Source organism: Pogonomyrmex barbatus, unplaced genomic scaffold, assembly GCF_055798465.1.
Source record: "Pogonomyrmex barbatus isolate J1 unplaced genomic scaffold, ASM5579846v1 scaffold15, whole genome shotgun sequence".
Lineage (NCBI taxonomy): Eukaryota > Metazoa > Arthropoda > Insecta > Hymenoptera > Formicidae > Pogonomyrmex > Pogonomyrmex barbatus.
Window position 1 is genome coordinate 445,812 of NW_028297111.1, and position 22,497 is coordinate 468,308.

A 22,497-nucleotide genomic window follows, 5' to 3' on the forward strand; every position below is an offset into this window, starting at 1 on the left:
ATAATCATATATAATTATAATTATATAATTATATATAATTATAATTATATAATTATATAATTATATAATTATAATTATGATGAATATTTATTGCAAAATTCATATTCTTAGGTCTTTTTTTATGATAATAATTTTCATAATTTTCTCAGTATGGAAAACAAATTTATATGTGACAAGTTTATGAATATACCATATAGATCACCAATGACTCAGACGGCATAAACAACAAATCACATAAAATCGATGCGGCATGAAAAGTGTTAAAGCAGATAATAGACTATTGTTTAAAGAAAAGAATCAAGTTAGAATTCAAAGACACTTATAATTTTAAGACTTAATGAATAACATTATTATTATTAAAATATATATTATTTCCTAATTAATATTTGTGAAACACAAATGTGTTTTACACATGTGTTGCACAATTTAGGAAAAAGAGAGGATGATGATCTTAAAATTGTCTTTTCATTTTCGTGATGATGTAAAAATAATGATCAATTTTTTTCTGATTAGCTAAGACTATCATTTGCGAGAACTGAAAAGTTTATAAATAAATTAGAATTTTGTATAATTTAAATTTTCTGAGACTGCATCAATTTGATTAGAGACAGAACAAAAATAATTGTTGACAGATCGGTGAAAGTAAAATTTCAATAGATTATCTATTATTATTAAAACTTGTAATAACGTTATCTGTTATATTACTAGCTATTACGTTTAATCCTTATTTGGAATTTTCATTTCTAAAATTTAATATTTATTCCTATTTCTAATATTCCCTTCGTCGTACACAAGGCTTAATAATATATTGCAATATTATTTTTTTTTTGCCAAGTTTTTTTCTTTTTTCCACGCGGTCGTATCTCATGCGGAGACTTCGGATGCTTTTCATTTAGTAATACAAGTCGACACAAACGTCATTCTATCTTTTATACAATGAATAACAAGAGCAAAACGATACTTGTGCCGATATTTGTGCCACTAATCCCCATTTCCATCAACATAGATTAATTTTAATTTTCGGTTTAATTTATTCCCTTTTATTCTCTTCCAATTCATCGAATTATATAAAGATGGAAAGTGAATTTAACCAAGATTAAAATTAATCTATATTGAAGTGGAAATGGAGGTAAATGGGGAAACGTTCTTTAACACGTTCCTGACCGGCGGGCGCAGCGCCGTGATTCAGACCGGCCAGGGTTCACGTCCGCCGCGTTGGCAGCAGTGGCGCCGTCGAGTCAGTGCTCAATGCGTCGTGCGACGGATAACAACGTCGGGGTTTGGTGGACAGCAGCGGTTCGTCGTCTCGCAACCGTCGTTTCGCAGTGTCGATTCGGTACGATCTATATAATCGCTCTGCCCTTCCGCCGGGAGGTAAAGGCGGCGACGGTGTCGCTACGAACGCGTTTTTCCGCCGCGTCTTTCCGCGATCGCTCGTCGTCCCCCGCGACGGATGCATCGCGCGCATCGCGACCCGCGACGGAACCGCGATCGACGCGCGCGTTGTTGGGCGTAGCCGGCGGCAGCGAGAAACGGTAGAAGAACGTGCGTGCGTGAGTGAACGAGTGCGTGCGTCACGCACGTACGTATATATGCATACATATTATATATATATATATATATATACACACACACACACACACACGCGTGCTTGCGTGCGTGTATGACAGCCTGGGACTGCCCTCGGTCGTCATCGCTGCCATTACGAGGTGCGAGCGAGGGGAAGACGAGCGTCGAGCTCCCATCGTGTATACGCGCGTGTATGCGTGCGTGCGTGCGTACGTGCGTGCGTGCGTGCGTGTGTGTATGCTAAACGCCTTGTACCCGGTGCACACGTACTCGTGCTCACGCCGTACTCGTAGAGCAGAAGGAGAGAGAGAGAGAGAGAGAGAGAGAGAGAGAAAGAAAGAAAGAAAGATAGAAAGATAGATAGATAGATACATACGTAAACGACGAAACGACGCGACACGACACTTCCCCCACGCTTTGTGTCCGTCTCTCTCTCTCTCTCTCTCTCGTTTCCATTGCGAACGCATCCCGGCGCGTCGTCGCCGCGAAACTCGGTCCGCCTAGGCGACTGAGATCGAAACGGCGACGGACCGAAGTATGTCCGTCGATAGAGCATCGTAACTCGTAGCGGAAGCTCAGATTCGAGCGCGAGGTGAGTGTCGACGGGCTGATGGCCGACGTTGACGTTTGCGTCGCGTCGCGTCGCGTCGCGTCGCGTCGTGTCGCGTCAGGTCACGTCACGTCACGGCGTGGTGCGGTGCAGCGAGGATAATTGATCCCGCGGCGAAGGACGGCGCGCTACGGCGACCGGCGACGGGGCTTTGAATTTTCCAGCGTCTTCTGTCAATACGCACCGAATTGACAGGAAGCTCGCTCTCGCGCACACGGCACACCCATCTCGCCGCACGAGCGAGCGAGCGAGCGAGCAAGCGAGCGAGCGAGTGAGCGGAGCAAAGCGGCGCGAAGTGGCGATGGTGCCAGGAGACGCTCGCGCGGCGCGGCGAGACGGAGAGGCGGTGCAGCGCATAGATCGAAATCGCGCAAAGATCGACGTCGCGGATTCTGCGTAGCGGGAAAAGAACACACGACGATTATAACTTGTTTAACGATCATCAGCTAGAAATTGCGAGTCAAGTGGATTCAGATTTCGATGCGGCGTGACATGGAAAGCAGTTCCGCGTATGTGCGTGTATGTGTATGTGTACGTGCTAATCCAGCGGGTATTTAGATTTATCTAAATTTATTTAAGTTCAAGACTTCGCTAGATATGTCTTTAAGATAATTATTCTAGGATATCTTTTATTAATGTCATATAATTATTTCAGTGCCACAGATTGAATCTGCACAGTTTTAATTTTACACACACACACACACACACACACACACACATCGTTTAATGTATATAGAGAATTCCAGACTTGTGATATAAAGGATAAAGAGATGATTCTCTATATAAAAATTCTAGGAAAGATAAGTGGAGAACGTCAAAAAGATATTTTGAGAATGTGCGATAAGACAAGATACTTTTGAGGCATTCTCACGGTTATTTTCTTTAAAAAATTAACAAGTTTATAGATATTATCTGTGTCGTGATTGTTAAATGTATTTCATGAATATTGTAGTTTACACTTCATCAGGATCAAGAGCAACCTGATAAAACAAGATATGCTTTGATTGATAATGCTTAACCAGAAATGCGTCTTAAATGAATGCGAACATTCAAACTCTTGCACGTTTTTCTGGAAAACAAAATCTTGTAAAAGTTTTCCTTTTACACTTTTGACTTAGAGCTCAGACGCAGTGAAAGAAACAGGAAATTAAAAATTGGAATTGGGAATAAAAAAAAGAAACATTTACATTTTGATATTGTTACAATAACGACATAGCTAAAGAAATGTTCATTTTTGAGTTGTGTTTGAAAAAAGACGGGTTTCTGGAGTTTTTATTATTAGAACGATGATTCTAAAACTCGCTTCTAAAATTTCTAATTTTGCATCAAAAGTGTCACAAGCAAAAAAGGTTGTTTCTAAGAATTTATGATAGGTAAGAATTTAATACATTGAACGAACAGCTAATGATGCTTTTATTCAAAAAGATTAATATATTTACGAGTATTATTCGTGTTATAATACATTTAAATGTCAATATTTTGAGAATATTACATATTTTCATTTTTCTGTAATTAGTTATTATATTAGAAAATCACATTCGAAAATAATATAAAATTTTAATAATTCGAAACATTCAAATTTATTTTCTAAAACCTTGTTCTTTGAGATTATGTCATTGTAGTAAATGATGTAGAAATCTATATTTCAACACACAATTAAGAAATACCAAAATGTTTTTTCATTAGTCGAAAATAATTTTCTAATTAACTTTCTAATTCTTCATATTTAATTTCTTAGTTTTTATTCCTTCCTCCAGTTCCTATTTATTGTGTCTGATTTCTTATTTCATACAGAATCATTCGCTATTCGTTTGTATCACTAATTCTGGAACGTCTTATATATATATATATATATATATATATATATATATATATATTGAATTTTCATTAGAGCAATCCGAGTTTAGATTTTACATTGCCGATAATTTCTATGTTTACTTGATAATTAGCGTAGCAAGCGAAAACTGAATCTAAATTAATAGGTTTGTTTTTTTTTTTGTTTCTATACTGGATTGCATTAAAACTTTTTATTTCATTTTTGTTAAGTTTCAAACATATCTCTATTTCATTTCAAGTACAAGTGTACTTCTGACAAAAACAGTCCAATTATTGTCAGATTATAATCAATCAGATTTATCTAAGCCGATTTAGCACTGCTTGATAATTACATTCACATGGCCTCATTCAGGACCTTACTCAACGAGAAACAGTGGTCGGCCTTTTAAAATGGCCTTTAGGAAAGCGTGTTTCGAATATGATGAATAGTCAGTGCCACGTGCGCGAGTAAACGGTAGTGACGGCGATAATGAGGAACACCAAATGGCACAGGTAATTCGTACGATTGCTCAACGCATCATTCGATTTTAATGCTCGCCACATTGGAAACGAGAAATTGATGAATTACAGTCGCCGTGAATAGTCGCTACGTCGATATTGGAGAATCGCCGAATCGCGAACGATTCAGAAAAGTTCCTCGCGCCTTCCTTTGCGAGATCTCGCGACGTCGACATTCAAGTTTCGCGGAGGGCGGAAATGTCACGAGGGATTATTTAGTTAAAATGCTCGTCGCGCTTGAGGGAATTTTACCTGTAACACTGAACTTAAGGAGTTGGAAACTGGACAGAGCCAGTGACGTCGCGAGGTATTTGATTAACAATTTCCCCGTGCCTTTCGTTTCAAAGAAGAGGACATGTGTGCATTCAGCAAGTATAATTTGAATCGTTTCAATGCCGAAAGTCCGCGACTGTTGCCCTTTTCAGTTCGAAATCGCACTTTGAACAAATTATATAGAGGGTGTTCCATAATCAGCATTGCACCTCTCGTCGCACAAGTAGAGTGAATTGTATTGAAAAGCTTACTGTGCTTAGATATTTTCCAGTAGGTCATCACTCAAAAGTTTTTATATTTAATTAGCCAATCAGCGATGTGTGCTGTTGGATTTCTATCCCCTTTATGAATGTGTTATGGTTAAATAACGTAATTGTAAATCAAGTCCATTTTCTCAAGTCCGTTGTAAGCTGAAGAGAAATATTCTAAAAGAGTCCACTGATGTTTTAAGATTCTCGCAATAATCAGTGAGAAATTAATTTATAAACATTTCGTGAATGTGCGTTAGCACGAAAGGACAGCTTAGCGTTATGCTTTCTTATGGTTGTTAGAAAGGAGCTCGAGCCATGCCTCGTGCAATCTCTCCTGCTGCGCTCCAGAAGGATTTTTGATATATTTGAAAGAGAGACCATCTCTCTCTGGAGTACCAGTGAGGATTCTAGAATCCTCTAGAATATATGCATATGTGTATATTGTAATATATGTATATGACGTTGTATTGTTTAACGTGTTTCTAAACACATTATTGCGATAAATATATCACTGCTGCCTTGAAATGATAAGATACCTGCCCGATAAACAGGGGATTCAGGTTCGATTCCTAGCCGAGATGATATTTTTCGCAAAAATAATAATTACGAATTTTCACGACTGGTCGAGCCCCCCGCCGTGACGCACATCCTCCCTTCTTACTTCTTACTTTCCTTCACTTCTTACTTGGCGAGATATTAAGAGATCCTGTGAAATCCTGTATAAGCGAAAAATATTCTAAGGCTGCTCAAAGCGTTCATGGAATCATCTTTCATCTTTGTTGTTTGTCAAGTAAAAACAAGCGTTCCAAATAAGTAAGTCGGAATCTAAATTTAAAGAGACGTTTCGTTCGGGGGACGTTTTCGATCGAGTCCTTTTATCGCCTTAACTCGGATTTTTTTTTTATTTATGTTTATAATTATCCAGCTTTGCACTATTCGCCTTCGCAGTTTCGTAAATCGTACACGTGTTTTGCCGGTACCAGGATTCGTGAGATTTCCGCGCTTCTTCCACGATCGTCCTTCGCGGGAAGCTTCGCAAAAAGCCTTTTACTTGCAAAGGGAAATCCTCGAGTCCCGACGTGAGTTTCGACGTGCGTTCGACTTTCTAGCGCGAGTTTCACGCCCACGCGCGCGAAGATGCGCACCAAAAGTCATAAAAGTCGCTCGATCATCGTGGAATATTAGATCATCGAAGTGGTTAGATCATCAGGTTTCGCGTATATTGAACCACTCACGTCCGCCTTTGCATTTTACCATACGAGGATATTGAAAGAAGAAAAAAAAGTATAGTTCCCTTTCATCCAAATGCTATAATATATCGGTATAATATTGATCATGACGATCATAAAAACTGTTGAGATTAAGCAGTATCGATGGCTATCGCATCGTGATGAAGGAAATTGATCTTTCAACCGCGGCAACGTTAAATTTCTCTTTTCATATATCGCCAACAGGTAAATAAAAACGCGCTGCAATTACCGATGTATCGTCTAAAATATTTCTGTATGGATTAGCATAACATGCGAGTAGAAGAGAAAGTCTCAGTTAATCGTTTATTACGAAATACTTGACTTTAACCGATTGTAAAATTTAATATCATTATAAAAACGAACGATATTTATTTTGAGATTCGATGTAATCTGTCCGGTATGGTCAAAGTGAACGGCCGAATGATCCAGATTCAAATATCAACTGAAATGAAAGACATGCGACAACACACACATACACATATACACACATGTCGATATTTTTTGAACGCTGTTATTTTTTTTTTTATTGCATTGATTTTTAGATGCGTTGGGCCTTCGCAGAAAAAAAAAAAACTAGTCTTAAAGACAAGACAAATATTTTCAAGCAAGAACATTGTAATCTTCTTAAAACTTTTAGTTTTGATTTGATTAAATTTGTATCGATGCAAGTATTACTTTTGCTCAAGACTAAAAACCTTCCATATGAATATTTTAATATTTTTGCTTATATATATATATATATATAAGAATATACTTGCATCAATACAAATTCAATCCAATCAGTCTAAAGTCTAAAATTTTTCCAAAAAAGGATCGTAATATTCTCGCTTATACATGTGAAATATATATTCTCGATTTGAGACTAATTTTTTTCTACAATATTTTTAATATATACGGTATTAATTTTTAATAAAATAAAAGTTAGGATAATTCTGCGGTAAATCAACAGGAAGACATTGCTTGCAGTCGGGACTTTGATTAGGCGCTGCCTACGTCACAATTTTGGAACTCGAAGCGAACGTCCGTAACGTCGAGCGTTGTACGCGCCGGCACCGAAGCAGATCGGTGAAAGCACATGGGGGTTACCACGCGTGTCGCGAGTTTCAAGTCGGCGGATTTTGCAACGCGCAACCGATCCATGTGTCGAGATGGAAACCGCGGTTCCGCGGTTCGTGACGGCCGCGCCATAATCTTGGAAAATAACCGCGCACAATCTTTTGTCACGTGGAAAAATAATTTCGTGCTTGCCGCAATTTTAACGCGAGGATGGAAAGAGACTTTTCACTCGACAGGTGACGTTACGAGGCGGATCCTTGGAATGAGAAGAAATGTCGGTTAATTAACGGTTAGCTTCATTAACATGCATGTTTGCGTCATTAGAAGGATTGTTTGAAAGCGTCGGAGTTTAATATTTCAATGCTTTGACTATCGTGAGTCTCATCGGCGACTCTTAAGTTCGTTCCATATGGACTACGAGACTCATTAGCACGGGGGGTCTCAGGGTTTTGCAAATTTTTGCAAATTTCAGAAATGCACATTTACTTGGAAACGTAAATGTTACAATATTAAGAATTTTGAGGATCGGTTGTGAAAGGATTCGTTTGATCGAAAGCGTTTTATAGCTTCGAAGTAACATGCGATATTTACGTTCTGACGCAGAAAAATTTAGAGAATGAGCTAGCTTATTTTTTCGTCATCGTGGCTCTTGTTCCCCACGTAACTTCCTTGTAACGCAGCCAGGGTGTTATTGTACATCGTGTTTTGTACTCGCATTTACCCACGGGATTAGTTGTGCGTAGAGAGCGCGCGCCTCAGGAAGATCCTAGAAAGTGTTCGAATTGATAAAAAGCCGCACTTTCTACATGTCTATATTGTGCTATCGTGTCTTTTTCGATTCGTACCTGTTGCGCAGTGCGTATATTTAGTGCGAATTTTTTTTTTTTTTTTTTCCCAATTGTTGCTCACATGCATCTATTTTTGATTGGTTTGATTGTTAACGATTCGGTTTCTTCTTCGGAAAGAAGATTTATTTTCCGATTTACTTCACATTGGTATTTTAAGATCGACGAGATTGTGGTATCGTAAAGTTACAGAGCTGGTTTCAGCTCTTTCCTCTTTCTTTCCTGAAAAAAAAAATTTCCGAACTTTCGAACAAGTTTGGTCTGTTTTGAAGATGACTACCGGTTTTACGAATCGTTAAAGAATCAAATCATGCTGTTTCTTCGCAAATTCCTGAAAAAAAAAAAAAATTTATATATATTCTAATTTCGCGTTTTTTACCTAGGCGTTAAAACGGCACGATTGACAGATGCGCGATTTCCGGTCGCTCCGGTTTCGCGGCTGCTCCCGCGTAGTTTCTTTTTTTTCGCGATGCGACATCGAGACGTTATATAACCAATTACAATATCGCGGCACTGCGCGCAAAACGAAATTCTCCGTCGTGCATATTAGTTAAGAGACACACGCTCTCTTTCTCTCTCTCTCTCTCTCTGTCTCTCTGTCTCTCTCTCTCCAATCCGAGATACCGATTTCCTTATCGCGATATTTGACAGACGCGGCTGATAACGGGATCGGACGCGCGTTATACAAGCGTGTTCTTCTCGTGCTCGAGCGATCATCGTTGACATTACGATTCGAGTTATTCGTGCCAAGCGCTCGTGATTATGACGCGAAAACTGATATCACTCGCTCGCTATCAGTTACCCCGCCCTCCCAAAAATAATAATGAGTATACCGGAAATACATCTCGTCTCTCGATTTGCGCGACAAACTCGCGCAGCTCACGCGAGCCGTTTAACTTTCCGCCTTGCCATCCGTTTTCCCACATGCCATCTGACACTCGTCGGAGCTAGATTTAACGTTGGTTAGCACTTCTCCATTTATCGCAATACGAGTGTAGTTCCAGTAAGTCGATTCGTCACGATACGATTATCGGGAAATCGGTTTGAATACGTACGTTACGTCATCGCACTACACGAAGCCTGAACAGATCATACGCAAGTACCAAGCAGTCATTTTTGACTTTTTTTTTTTTATTTTTTTATTTTTTTTTATTTTTAATATTTTGTTTGACTCAAAGAATCGGCTATTACTCGGAAACTTAGGATCTTAGGTGCTAAATATTTACTTGTGAAATAAATTCAAATAATTATTTCAATATTTTTAACGTAAACATAATATAAATATAAATTTTTTATATATATATATATATATGTATATGATATAAATATTTTTTCTGATCAAATTAAAAAATAGGATTTTAATATTTTATCAAAATAAAAACGAATAATTAACGAAAAAAACTTCCTGAGAAACCTGAGAATCGTATCTTTAATACGGAAAAAAGATATCAGTTTTCAAAGTAGAAATGATGTGAAAAATGATGGCTCGGTCTACTTCTTGCGTGTTAACCAATCTTTTCCAATTTTTTTCCAGTTTCTCTTTTCATTGCGAGAATGTCACGCGTGCTTTTCCGGTGCTCGCGATCGGAACGAGAGACACAACTGATTTTCTTGCGCTTCGCAGGTGAAGCCCCAGCATGGCCAGCAGATGACTGTTAGCCGAGCCGGTGCTCGTAACTAGACTCTAATATGAGCGAAGTGGTGGCGGTGACGCCGACTGGTGGACCTACGCGCCAGGAAAGCGTGACACACATTAAACGGCACAAACTGGCCGGCTGTAATGTCCCTCTCGTGCACGGTCGGCCGAATCCGTCGATCAGTCCACGCAGCAGACTGACCACGCATCAACGAAACCACAGTTTGGACTTCAGGTATATCCCGAGGGTTTCCCGATATCTCCCGTACGTTTCTCGAGCGAGAAACCACCCTCCGCCGAGCGAGCTATTTGTGACACGCGTCTGGCACGCGTCTCTCCGACGCGTTTCCCGGCACTTGTTGAATAAAAAGCGATCGTTCGAAGCGTCGTTCGCCTCGTCTAAGCCGCGCGATGCCGCTCACGACGCTCGAGAAGTTGAGATGAGAGATTTCGACGTCACGGATATAAATCGGAGAAATATAAGTCAAGTCACATTTGAATTGTTGGCGATGGCGGTGATAATAGCGGCGTGGCAACGTCATCAATATTAATAATAACCGCAACGCGGTAATAATCGCATAATCACGCGCGGTCTCGTCGTCTATCTATTTTCTATCATTGGTCGCGCTTTCGCGCAGTTCGCCAACTGGAAACTGGAGCTGGACGATGTTTTGCGCGCACGATTCTCTCCGGTGAAGATTAAAACGCGGACTCACCGGAGAGTAAAGTTAAATACAAGAACAGTTTAAACGTGTACTTGTAAAAAATAATTTGTGTTCTATAATAACATGGATAGAAATATCAAACCTATAGAACATAAAGTAATGAGGAAAGTACGAGTTTAAAAATAAACGAGAAAAAAAACAGAAATGCAACGAAATAGTAAACAATGCAGGAAAAGCGCACGAGTGATGACGACATTATTCAGAGTATTATTAAATATAGACTCGCAAAATAGAATAGAGTAGACTAACAGGAAGGATATCGATAACTAGTGTGATATATGATATATATATATATATATATATATATATATATATATATATAAAAAACACGTGTGATAAGATAGAGAAGAAATCAAGCAAATATATGTACGAATAGAGAAAATTTTTCGTTATAATTTAGCACAAAATTTACTATAAATTTTATTATATTTGGTGATAAGTTTGAGACAATTTTACACATGCATATTAACATATTAAAACAATTTTTGAAATATAAAAAATATTTCATAAATCAGCAAATTCTAAAAGTGTTTTTGCGGCAAAATTTATACAAATAGTCGTATTAAATATATCTTTTAAAAAAATTATAATTTTGTGCTTTTGTCTACATACTTTATAAGATCTTTGTTGGTTTATTTTATATAACACAATAAAAATCATCATTCTCACGGTAAAATTATAAAAACTTAAATTAAATTGAAAATATGTGATGTTATAAGATTTAGATAAGAGATATTTTATATGTCAACATTTATTCTACTTAAAACAATAAAAAATCGTAAATAGTTTGATATATTAAGAAGTTGAAATTGAAATTTTATTATTTTGAAATTTACAAACATTTTATATTTTATTGCAGATATTAATAAATAAAAAAACGACATATCACATTCTGTTCTATGATTTTTAGAATAAGGATTTTAAGAGAACTATATTTTTACCTTTATAAATTTATTTGCGCTCCTTGCACTTTTGTTTCTCGTTTTTTATTTCTTTGTTCGCGTACATTTATCTCGTTCATTTATCTCGTTTCAGATATTAAAAATTCTAGGGACTGCACAAGCAACACATTTTCTTACATTTTCTTCATATGTGTCTACTAAAAACGTGCATCTGTAAAATAATTTAACAATTTATTAATAATTTAACAATTTATATATAATTCAGGAATATAATCGGATTATAAAATCATTCTCAATAATTGTCCTTAGATCAATGGGTATCTTACTACCGCCGGTGCCTCAGGCGACCGCAACGACGTTGACGCACCACCACAGGAATCGGAGCCTGGATTCCGCTCTGCAACGAATCCCGGAAGTGGACGTTACGCCAAGCCCGGAATGCGAGAACCCCGCGCCTTCATCGGTCTCTAAGACGACGACGGTATCGGCATCGTCCTCGGGACCATGCGGCAAGGGCGCGCGTACCGCACGGGAACGCGAGGACCTGGCCAGTCTCGGCTCCGACGACTCCGGCATCCTGTGCGGTTCCGACAGTGGCTCGAGCGACGCCACGAACGCGCCCGCCACCCGTGAGTCCAGCGTGGATCATCTGCACAGCCGCGAGAGCCTCGATTCGTCCGTGTCGCAGCCGGGCGACGTGTGCTCGGCCGACGTGGTGGACGGTATGGAGAACGGTGCTGGTGTGGTGTCGGTGTCGATGTCGGTGTCGGTGCCTGTGTCGCCCGTGGAACTGTCCACGCGTCTCAGTGACAGTCCAGGATCTCCCGCCTCCCCCGGGAGCGAGGAGACCAACGGTGATCGTTCCCGGTGCGCGAACGATGGTGAACGTCGCTCGCAGGAATTGCGACCGAATGTGAACGCGCGGGAACGTAACACGGAACGTGACGATCAACGTCAGGATTACCAGCACCAGGAATGCGTCGATATCTACCAAGGCGCTATGCAAATGGTGTCGCCGTTGCCCGTGGCCGACACCAGCCAGAGCGAGTTAACCGGAGCGGCCATGACCCTCTGCTGCGGCACAGCCGCGACGCAGCAGCAGGAAGTCGAGACGGTGAAGAAGCAGTCGGATGTCGTCCGCCGGCAGCAACAAGAGACGAAACAGCCGAAACCGTCGGAAGGCTGCCTGCTGCGGCTTTTTGAGAGCCAGATTTTCGACATGTCCATGGCTATATCCTATCTGTTCAATTCCAAAGAACCCGGCGTTCAAAGTTATTTAGGTATAATAATGTGTATCAATATTAAAGAGAAAATTAATTTTCATCGGACATTATTACACACGTTCGAATGAACGTGTTTCTATTTTTATGTTGGATTTTGCAACTGCCGATTCTCGTTGATAGAAATATCGCGAAATGAATATTTTTTTAGTGAATGCGTCCTGTATATTTGATAATACATGTGACATGTGACGTATTGTAGGTAACAAGATGTTCAGTTTTCCGGATAACGATGTGGACTTTTACTTACCGCAGTTAGTTGTGATGTACATACAACTTCACGATGTAACAGAAGTCCTTTATCCATATCTTGTCCATAGGTAAGTATAAAAGTTGTGTATTAAAAGATCACTTGATTGCGCATTTTGTCACTATTGCAATGGTAAGACTTGCACGGATTAAAACGAATCAATCGCCTTGCAGATGTAGACAGTCGGCAGATTTCTCGTTAAAATGTGCCTGGCTGTTAGACGCGTATAGCTCCGATGCTCATTTGCCGTCAAAGAAGAAGTCTCATGGGACCAAATTGAAAAATCTTATCCTGTCAGATGAACTCAGGTAAAATTGATAAAGCAATTGGGAGTTTTCAGCAGATCTACGATACAAATTCATCTCTGAATACAACGTGTTAACGTTTTTCAGGCCAAAGGGAAATGAGAGTCGAAAGCAGCGTGTCGCTGGATTGCAAGTTCCTGCGCCATCACCGTTGCCCTCGACGCAAAATCTTACGTCGCCGAATAAAAAAACCCACCAAAGATCTCAATCCGATGCTACTGGATTATTCCAGACTATACGCCGTAGTCATTCCGGTAATTCAAAACTAATATCTTAAAATGATATAAGTTATATACCATGTAAATTATTTTCGCAATAATAACTGTTCCAACAACAATTATTTCATGGTATTTTTTAAAAGGTATAATAAATAAAGTAAGTCTTGGGGACCTGAGCTCTGGTCGAGCGTTTGACAACGGCTGTACCTGCTTCTATTCCTGCCAAGGTGTGGTGAACGATTTGCGAGGCCAAAAAACCGATTGTTTTTGCAATGTAAGTTATCCAAGTCTCGTTCGGAAAAAGAGTAACAGGTGTTGTATCTGAGTGATACCTTGATGTAAATTGTATGCCACAGGCACCCCGACTCGCGCCAGAACTCGAATTTATTCAAGCTCTAATATCAATTGGTAAATTGCTCGGGACTATCCCAACAAAGGAAAGTAAAACCGTTCAATTAGTGGCGGAGCTCAATACGCTTAACTTGAATCTCCCTGCGAGGGTGTGGCTTCCTCTGCACAGTACGATACCGCATCATATCGTGCGAGTTCCGCCACAATACGCCGCCGTACTCAACAGCAAGGATAAGGTACAGACATTTCGCTTCGCTTTTTTTTTTCCTTCTTCAAAGATTCGAATATGATGTTGATACTATTCTAGGCACCCTATATAATATATGTGGAAGTGTTAGAGGTGGAGGATTTATACACATCACCTGTGCCGACGAAAATAATGGGCAGTTCGTTGAGGCATACCAAGTCCGAAGAAAACTTGACGGGCGGCGAGCAATCCAACATATCGACTTCTGACAGTCAACAAAACTCAGCGGTACGACAGACTCCCGTGAAAAATATCTCACCTTATTCTGTTAGAAATACAGATGTGGCATTTAATTTTCCCGATGACGATCCTAATGATTGTTGGAGCCAGGAGGACGACGAGATTACACAGCAGGTGCGTTTTCTATTTTCGACTAACCGTACATCTCTTCAATTTGAAGTTAAATTTCTAATTTTTCTATTCGTTAGTATTTGCAGCTTCGCAAACCAAAAGATCGAGATACTATATCGCAATTGAGTCAAGAATCGTCCGATAGCAGAGAGCCAATCTTCGTGCCGGGTGATATCAAGAGAAGATTGAGCGAAATGGCAGCTACACCTAGCGCGACTTTTAACCACGATCCCGAAGATCCATCGGCGGCGGTCCTCAAGGAGCCATGGGAGCAGAAGCAACGACGCATAAGAGCTTCCAGTCCGTATGGTCATCTGGCATCTTGGAGATTACTCGCTGTGATTGTGAAATGTGGTGATGATCTCAGACAAGAACTCCTCGCCTCGCAGCTGCTTTCAATGTTGCAAAAAATTTGGCAAGATGAACAAGTGCCCCTTTGGGTGCGGCCATACAAGTAAGTGCGGGTTACCGCCAGAAAGTTTTATCTTGTAAAAAAAAAATTAGTTGTGTGCGCTATTAATTGATATATACAATTTATTAATCTATTCGCAGTGTGACGAAAATGAGATTTCACTACTATATGAAAAAAAAAGTTTCTTAAATTTCGATATGATTTTAGTATTAAAATTTTTGAGGTCATTGAATCTGAATGTAATATCAGAATTTTAAAATGTAAAATGGAGGATCTAAAATAGCGGACTGAAGTTGAAAAAATAAAATAATTTTAAAAATAAAAAAATAAAAACATGCAGTGAAAATTCGCCATGTCGTTTCATAAGTCTATTAGATTCAGTGGAGAGGGATTTATAAACGATTGTTCTATATTGATATTGTTGATAAAGTTCAACTGAATATTAGTTTTAAATGATTCTTTTGAGCAAAATTTGATCTACTATTTAGAATAATAAAATTCTAATTATATATTTTAATTCAACTTCAACAATTTTGGAATATTTATTTTTATAAAAATCCAATTTTCTAAATTTTGATCATATTAGATCTGTCAATTGAAATTTTGAAATTCTGATATTATATTTGGATTCAGCGATCTTAAAAAACTTAATAGGATACCAAGTTTCATACAAATAGCGAAAAGATAAATCGGTTTGTGCATGTATGCCACATGTTTTTTTCCTGTGTTACGTATACTGTGAAGAGATTAATATATTATTAAATTTACTATAAATTTACTATAATAATATTCGATAGTTTGACTTGAATGACAATTTGATTTTGTTTCGCAGGATACTATGTCTGTCCAACGACAGTGGTTTGATCGAGCCGATCTTGAACACCGTCTCGCTCCATCAAGTGAAGAAGCAGTGCCAATTAACGCTTTTCCAATATTTCGAACGAGAGTTCGGACCTTCTACCTCAGATACGTTTCGCGTTGCGCAGAGAAATTTCATTCAGAGTTGCGCGGCATATTGTTTGGTCAGTTATCTCATTCAAGTAAAAGATCGCCATAATGGCAATATTCTGCTGCACAGCGATGGCCATTTGATCCACATAGATTTCGGATTTATCTTGTCGACCTCGCCGCGGAATCTCGGCTTCGAGACCAGTCCGTTTAAACTGACACCGGAATTTGTCGAGGTGATGGGTGGCAATCAGTCCAAACTCTTTGAGGAATTTAAGAGCCTCATTCTTCAAGGCTTAATCGCGGCACGGAAGCATATGGAGAAGATTGTTAACCTCGTTGAGATTATGTTGTCGGGTAAGTAACGAGATCGTACGTTTTTCGCGTGCACTTTCAACTCCCGTATGTCACGAGCTTTATCGATTTTTTTTTTTTTCTCCGCAGGCTCTCAGCTTCCGTGTTTCCGTAGTGGTGGGGCAGCGACTGTTCAAGGTCTTAAGAATAGGTTTCATCTCACGCTAACGGAGGATCAATTGCGTCGGCATGTCGAGGATTTGGTCGAAGGCAGCATTCATTCGTGGTCCACTAAACTCTATGATCGATATCAATATTTCGCAAACGGCACTCTTTAATATCAAGACTAACTTTTCTGTCTATCGCGTTTCGGTTGAAACTCTTTGGCGAGGTGATTAAAAGATGGGATATCAATTCGATACGTGTTGTGGTACTTCTTCCACAATTTTTACATACACTTAATAGCTCTGTTGACCAATCGGCGGTTGTGTGCCGGTCAAAAAGTATATATTCAAACCAGTCTGCCGCGTCAGAAAACCTGTTCCGTATCATAGGTTGGTGATAAAAATGTGGAGAAAGCATAATTTATAGATAATTGGCATTAATTCTTTGGTATTTAAATTGTGTTTTATTTTGAAAAAAAGTTTCTTATCAGTCAATTCAATGTGTACATAAAAGATCATAATTGCATGGCGCGGAAAAAAAAAATAGAAAATTCTTTCTGGGCACTTAAGCTGATTTCGGTTGTGCAACGCTATTTTCAAGCATTCCACAAGCACAAATGACGTTTTAAAGTGGAAAAATCGCTTTCCTGTTAAACATGTAGATAGCCTGATTAGGCTAAGCGTATAGAATTCAGATAGATTGCGATTCTTTGATTTCAATGTTATTCCTTGCTTTTGTGACGGGCAAAAAACGATATGAAATATTTTTAGCGAAATTCAAAGCGATCTCGATAAAATGTTTGATAAATTATTAAGAACCTTTGATAAGTAAATGGAATATATCTTATGAGAACATGACTTGGTTGAAGGGGATGTGAGCGCTTCGTTAAAAGTTAAAAATATTTATCGTCGTTTGAGAAATTAAGTGATGAAAGAAGGAATGATCTATAAAAAAAATTTGGCATCCAGTTGATTACATATATCCACTATATATAACGTTTTTTTGTTCGATACTAAGACTGCTGTTGTTTACGTATGCCTCGATTGACAAATTGCGAATTAGCTGTCGCCGCAGCGCAGACGTGGCGTCATTGACTGAGCGCGTTGGACTGCTAAATCGTGTATAGCTTATATAAACAGCGTAATTTGTTAAAGGTGCCTTATTTGTGTAGAGAAATGTGGCGGAGACGATCAAATCATCAGACAAGTGAAGTGACGTGTTATTATAGCGTGGCAATCTTAGCATGGAGCTGATTAAGCGTGAAGCGGACAATCTGTTCTGTAATTTGTACATATAGCGAAGAAAATGAATGGAGAGACAAGCATTGCATGGACTTTCAGATTAAAATAATTGCGTGGACTTTCAGATAATTCGCGGCAATAAAAAAAAAAAATAAAAAAAAGGTAGAACCTGCTAAGCGATAGGAAACGGAATCGGTGAATCTCCATCCCCGAGAGATTTCCTATGCAATTCTGGCGAGTGCAGGAAGGCTACGTACAAAATGAATGCTCGGATATTAGCGGGGGAGGCGAATACTCAAAATATTTCCTATTTCGTAGATTAGTACTCTTCGATAAATACATCTAATTGTATACACGCGATATAAATTAAGGACTAAGCATTATACTATAGCGAATCTTAAGGATCACATTTGAAAGTTTTTACATGTTCTTATATTACGTAAACATTCATTCCCCCCTTCCTTCCCTCCCTCCCCATAGCCGTGATGAACGCGAGGAGCATAGCCGTGTACGGAGGGTTAATATTATTTAATTGTAATTCCTCGCGTGACGTTTTACGTACATATGTCCGTTTAAGTAAATTATATAGATATATATAGATAAACTATAAAAAGAGATATTGTACATATATAAAATGACAAATTTTATCACCTTATTATACTATATCAGTTATAAGGATCTAATGGATGAATGTTTGAAGCAAAATCAAAGTTACGGCTGGAGCCAGCCCGGAGTACCAGAGAAACCCTGGGTCCTCTGACTTCCAAGTGTCTTATATCTTTCTCTCTTTCTCTCCCCTTCCCGTCCCTCTCTCTCTCTTGTCATAACCGTCTCATAAAATAGACAGGCAGACCAGAAATCAGATATGATTGTCGAATGATTGAGAGAATACGAAATTAATCTATCGATATCTCGACACATTGGTTGTCTTTTATACTTTCGTTTTCGGCGGTTTCTCTCGTAAAAATTGTATAATATATGTGTGATTAATGTGAGGAATTTTAACGTTCTCGTTATTATTGCTGTGTAAAAATGATCGCGGAGGAATAATGATGATAACACGATGGGGTAATAACTCTCTCATCTTGACTGAACGCGCCCGAACTTACTTCCTATTCCGTCGACACGTGAAACGTCAAGATCTCTGATTTGCCTTGATCTTTCACCTCATTGCGAGCTATTGATAATATCAATCATTGAATAAATACGAATGCGATAAAACAAAGAGTTTATTTAGCACCCAACTGTCATTTCGCACGTGAATTGACTGCGTATCAATAGGTGTGATGTAGCGATCTCTTGACAATATATATAATATATAGAGTATATAATATACACACACACATATATATGTAGGACATATCGTATATTATATATAATATATATTATATACATTATATGAATTTATACAACTGTATATAATTACTTCGTATTTTCTACATATATATTAATTATTAATTTATACGTACATTATATATAACGAAGACATTACTGTTTAAAATTTTTATTATTATTATTAATATATTCATCATCGTAGTTTCAATGAACTTAACAGTATAGATAAATACAGTAGTCACTAAAAGATATCACGGTATCAGTCATGACCAAATTGCAAATTGGAACTTTTACATGGTAGAGGCTCTTACAGAGATAAAAGAAATAAAGCAATAAGTACATCGCGAGTATCACAATAAGTCTTAAGTTAATGGAGATCGTATGGAAATACATCTTTATATTCTAGAGAGCTGTTGCAATAAGTTAGAGGGCAAGATAGCCAACTTGTCGAGGAGATAATAAAACGGATGAGAAAACCATGCGAGCATCGAGCGAGCGACTACGCCCATCGTGTCCGGATACTGATGAGTTAGCAGAGCCAAGAGTGCGGTGAACGAACACAGACCAGCTGTGAAGAGGATGAAGAAGGGCAGCTCCTTCTTCGGATAGACGCTGACATCGTGGAACGACGGCAAGAGTTCACGATCGGCGCATTCGGTGCACGTTGGATATGGATAGAAGAGGTGGCCGCGTTCAAGCGGATAAGGTAACATCCTAAACGTACCCTCCCAAGTGCAATGAAGTAAATTCAGGGCACCTTCTATCTGCTTCCAATGTGCCAAGTGGAAGAATGCGTACGCGATCGCCTCAGAGTCACCGCGTTTCAGCACGTGTTCTGGCGGGAGGATGAGCGGCTTCATTTCCAGGAGATATTTGGGTACGTGAGGATTAAATTCCACCGCTCGGTGAATCGCCTCTACTGCCGACATCTCGGCCGTGGTCAGACCGCGTTTGCTAGCGATATCAGGTGAAAATTTGTCGGCCACCAATCGTGCCTTTAATAACGCGGCCGTATAGCAGATGGTCGCCGATTTCGGTAGACTGATATCGTCGTATTTAGCCAACACGGCCTGAACGTCCGCGTACGCCTGCATCTCCAGCAGAGTCTCGATCAGGTTCTCATGAATGTTCAACACATTCATGATCGGTGGTACCTCTTTTGTAAGATCACGAAACATCTTCACCGCTTCCTTAAGCTTTCCCAATTTTCTCGCGCACATCGCTAGTCTTCTCTTGATATAGATCAATACGTTTGTATCCCTTCTATGTATCGCTTCAGCTATGGAACCCTGATGTTGAGTATTTTGCGACTTTCTGTAATTATTCTCCGCAACTTTTAAAGCTTGCTTCAGGATCTTTTCCGCCTCGACAATAGTAGTGGCCTCTTCTTCTGCGAGAAGAATATAAGCTGGTGCACAATCAGGATTACGATCGAGTGCGCTGTGCGCAGCCTGTATTCTTACTACTGGATTGCGCTCTCTCCAAGCTGTTTGCATAATCTCGTATTCCGCTTTACCTGTAAATAAACCATTGATCAGTCCAGTATCTCAATGTCTTGTCTATCTTAAAAATAAAAAAAAAAACAAATTTGATAACTCTAATAGATCCATTTTTCTCTAACCATCTTTATACCTTTTTAATTTACTAATGTTTTAAAGCAAGTAAATTATGAAATTAGCATATCAATGCTAGATAGATTTCAGACTTGTTCTTTATCGCTGCATTGCACTGTACTAAAATTTTCATTTTCATCTTTGCCAAAGTTCAAGCAGATTTATTTCATTTTAAATACAACGAATGTACACTCGTTCAGGTATAAAGAATGAGCTTGTTGTCAAAATAGTCTTTTCGAGAAAAATAAAGGAACGCATCCAGATTGATCCTTCTCATTCTTTACCTGTGTCGCCTTCACAAGTAAAGAACGTCTGATGATCCTGTGCGGACAGATTCATGTCATAATATGTGAGGGGCTCCTTGTTGGTGGCCCAGTAAAATCTCTGATACTCAGCGCCCCTGAAAAGGTTGATTGGGTTGCGCCAAACTTTACATTCGGGTACATTTTGGTGGCTCGAGGAGCCTCCGGAGCCTCCGTTGAGGCTTGCACTGTTGCCATCGTTGGCGTTATCGCCGCCGCCGATCCAGGGCGAGATGTGGTTCAGAGACACCTGCTCGATGAACGAGGTGCCGTACTTTCGAAAGTACCACCACTCGAAGATGAGGATCAAGCCGGAGATGAGGGATGAGGTGCCGGTAAGAGCGACGTAGAATTTTGGGGTTAGGGTGTTCAAGAGCAACGTTGAGTCCCACATGCCATATAGCAGTGCCATTTATATTCGCTCGAGAAAGACGACTCCACGCCCTCGTCTCACGATCCTCGCCTTTCTGTCTTCGTCCTTATTGCCGCCGCCGCCGTCGCAGGATTCCTCTGTTTACCAAAAGACGCGCGACATGCGGAACACGGCGACTAACAGCAAAGCTCTATGCGAATTCCTCCCTCGCACCGCTCCGTATTCGGCCTCGCTGCGAACTTGTGTGCGTGTGTGTGTGTGTGTGTGTGTGTGTGTGTGTGTGATGTGCGTAAAATAAAAAAAAAAACCTGTTGGACGATTCGTCTATCCGATTCGGCGGCACGCGTACATCGCCACGCATTTCCCGGCGCGTAGTAAATATTTTCGACGATGCTAAACACAGTGCTGACAACCTTTTACATGAAGCGAACAAATTACCTCCCCCCCCCCCCCACCTCTCGTCTTCACCCTTTCCGCCACGCCGGCACAGTCCAGTGCTGGATTTAGAAACACTGAATGTATCATTTCATTCTTGTTTTTCATCGAGTGTTAAATAGGGATAAAATGATATCGAGGTGCACTCGGGTGTTATTTCTGAACGCATCTCAGCAGGAGTGCATTCCCCAATTGGAAAATTAACTCGTGACGTCACGTGCCCAATATGGCCGCCTCGATAAGGACACCACCACACTGCGTACTGTCATGATTGTAACAATGATTGTAACCTACAAATTATACTTGATTTTGCTAGATCCCAAATCTAGCTAAAATATTATTTTTTTTTTTTTTTCATAAAAGATAGCAGACGTTTTCGAGACATTCTTCTTTGAGATAGATTTTCTGACTTACCGATTGGTACCGATTGATACAATACACTTCCTGATCTTTTTCTCGAGATGCAGATTCTTTTTGGATACAATTTTTTTTGTCAGCCTTTCTTTGAATCGTTTTAATGTGACAGATATAATTGATCTCGACAAATTTCACAAGTTTCGAATAAGAATTTAGAGGATTTGAATTTTCCGCGTGTTTGATCACTATCAATATGCGTAACTTCTTTTTTCTACGCTACTTTGGAAATTTAACGAATGATTAATTCAACAAATGATGTATGTAAATATATATTTCGGATTTGGGCTGAATTTGACAACGCTAATTACACCGTACAACAAACAAAATTACATTTTTATATATATACATATATGTATGTACGTCCAAATTTTATCGTTTACAATCTTTAACCAAGAAAATAAATAGCATACGCATCTGTTTATAGTACAACAAAAAAAGTAGCTCAAGTGGCACACATTCGGCGACTCTCCCTTACATCTCGTCTGAACAATCGCGGGATTGATAACACA

General features: G+C 39.4%; 2 protein-coding genes and 1 long non-coding RNA gene across 8 annotated transcripts; 1 reads left to right on the plus strand and 2 right to left on the minus strand.

Annotated features, from left to right (window-relative positions):
• Positions 1-1,180: 1,180 nt before the first annotated feature.
• On the plus strand, positions 1,181-18,738 carry fwd (phosphatidylinositol 4-kinase beta fwd). 6 transcript variants are annotated; one of them, XM_089073789.1, is made up of 12 exons: positions 1,181-1,336; positions 9,813-10,059; positions 11,761-12,731; positions 12,934-13,051; positions 13,155-13,289; positions 13,374-13,540; positions 13,648-13,778; positions 13,861-14,091; positions 14,163-14,456; positions 14,531-14,907; positions 15,698-16,170; positions 16,258-18,738. In XM_089073789.1, the coding sequence occupies exons 2-12, from the start codon at positions 9,878-9,880 to the stop codon at positions 16,443-16,445; spliced, it is 3,267 nt and encodes a 1,088-aa protein (XP_088929915.1). In that variant the 5' UTR covers positions 1,181-1,336; positions 9,813-9,877; the 3' UTR covers positions 16,446-18,738. The 6 variants fall into 6 exon arrangements, with proteins under 6 accessions (XP_088929915.1, XP_088929919.1, XP_088929917.1 ...); XM_089073791.1 differs by lacking the exon at positions 1,181-1,336 and adding an exon at positions 1,343-1,582; XM_025217813.2 differs by lacking the exon at positions 1,181-1,336 and adding an exon at positions 2,017-2,161.
• On the minus strand, positions 7,974-9,311 carry LOC148937214 (uncharacterized). The gene is made up of 3 exons (XR_016138591.1): positions 8,568-9,311; positions 8,189-8,410; positions 7,974-8,109 (listed from the first exon to the last, which is right to left on the minus strand). It is a non-coding gene; the product is annotated as an uncharacterized LOC148937214 (long non-coding RNA).
• Positions 18,725-21,567, minus strand: LOC105425273 (protein ST7 homolog). The gene is made up of 2 exons (XM_011635965.3): positions 20,746-21,567; positions 18,725-20,364 (listed from the first exon to the last, which is right to left on the minus strand). The coding sequence occupies exons 1-2, from the start codon at positions 21,173-21,175 to the stop codon at positions 19,244-19,246; spliced, it is 1,551 nt and encodes a 516-aa protein (XP_011634267.1). The 5' UTR covers positions 21,176-21,567; the 3' UTR covers positions 18,725-19,243.
• Positions 21,568-22,497: the final 930 nt, after the last annotated feature.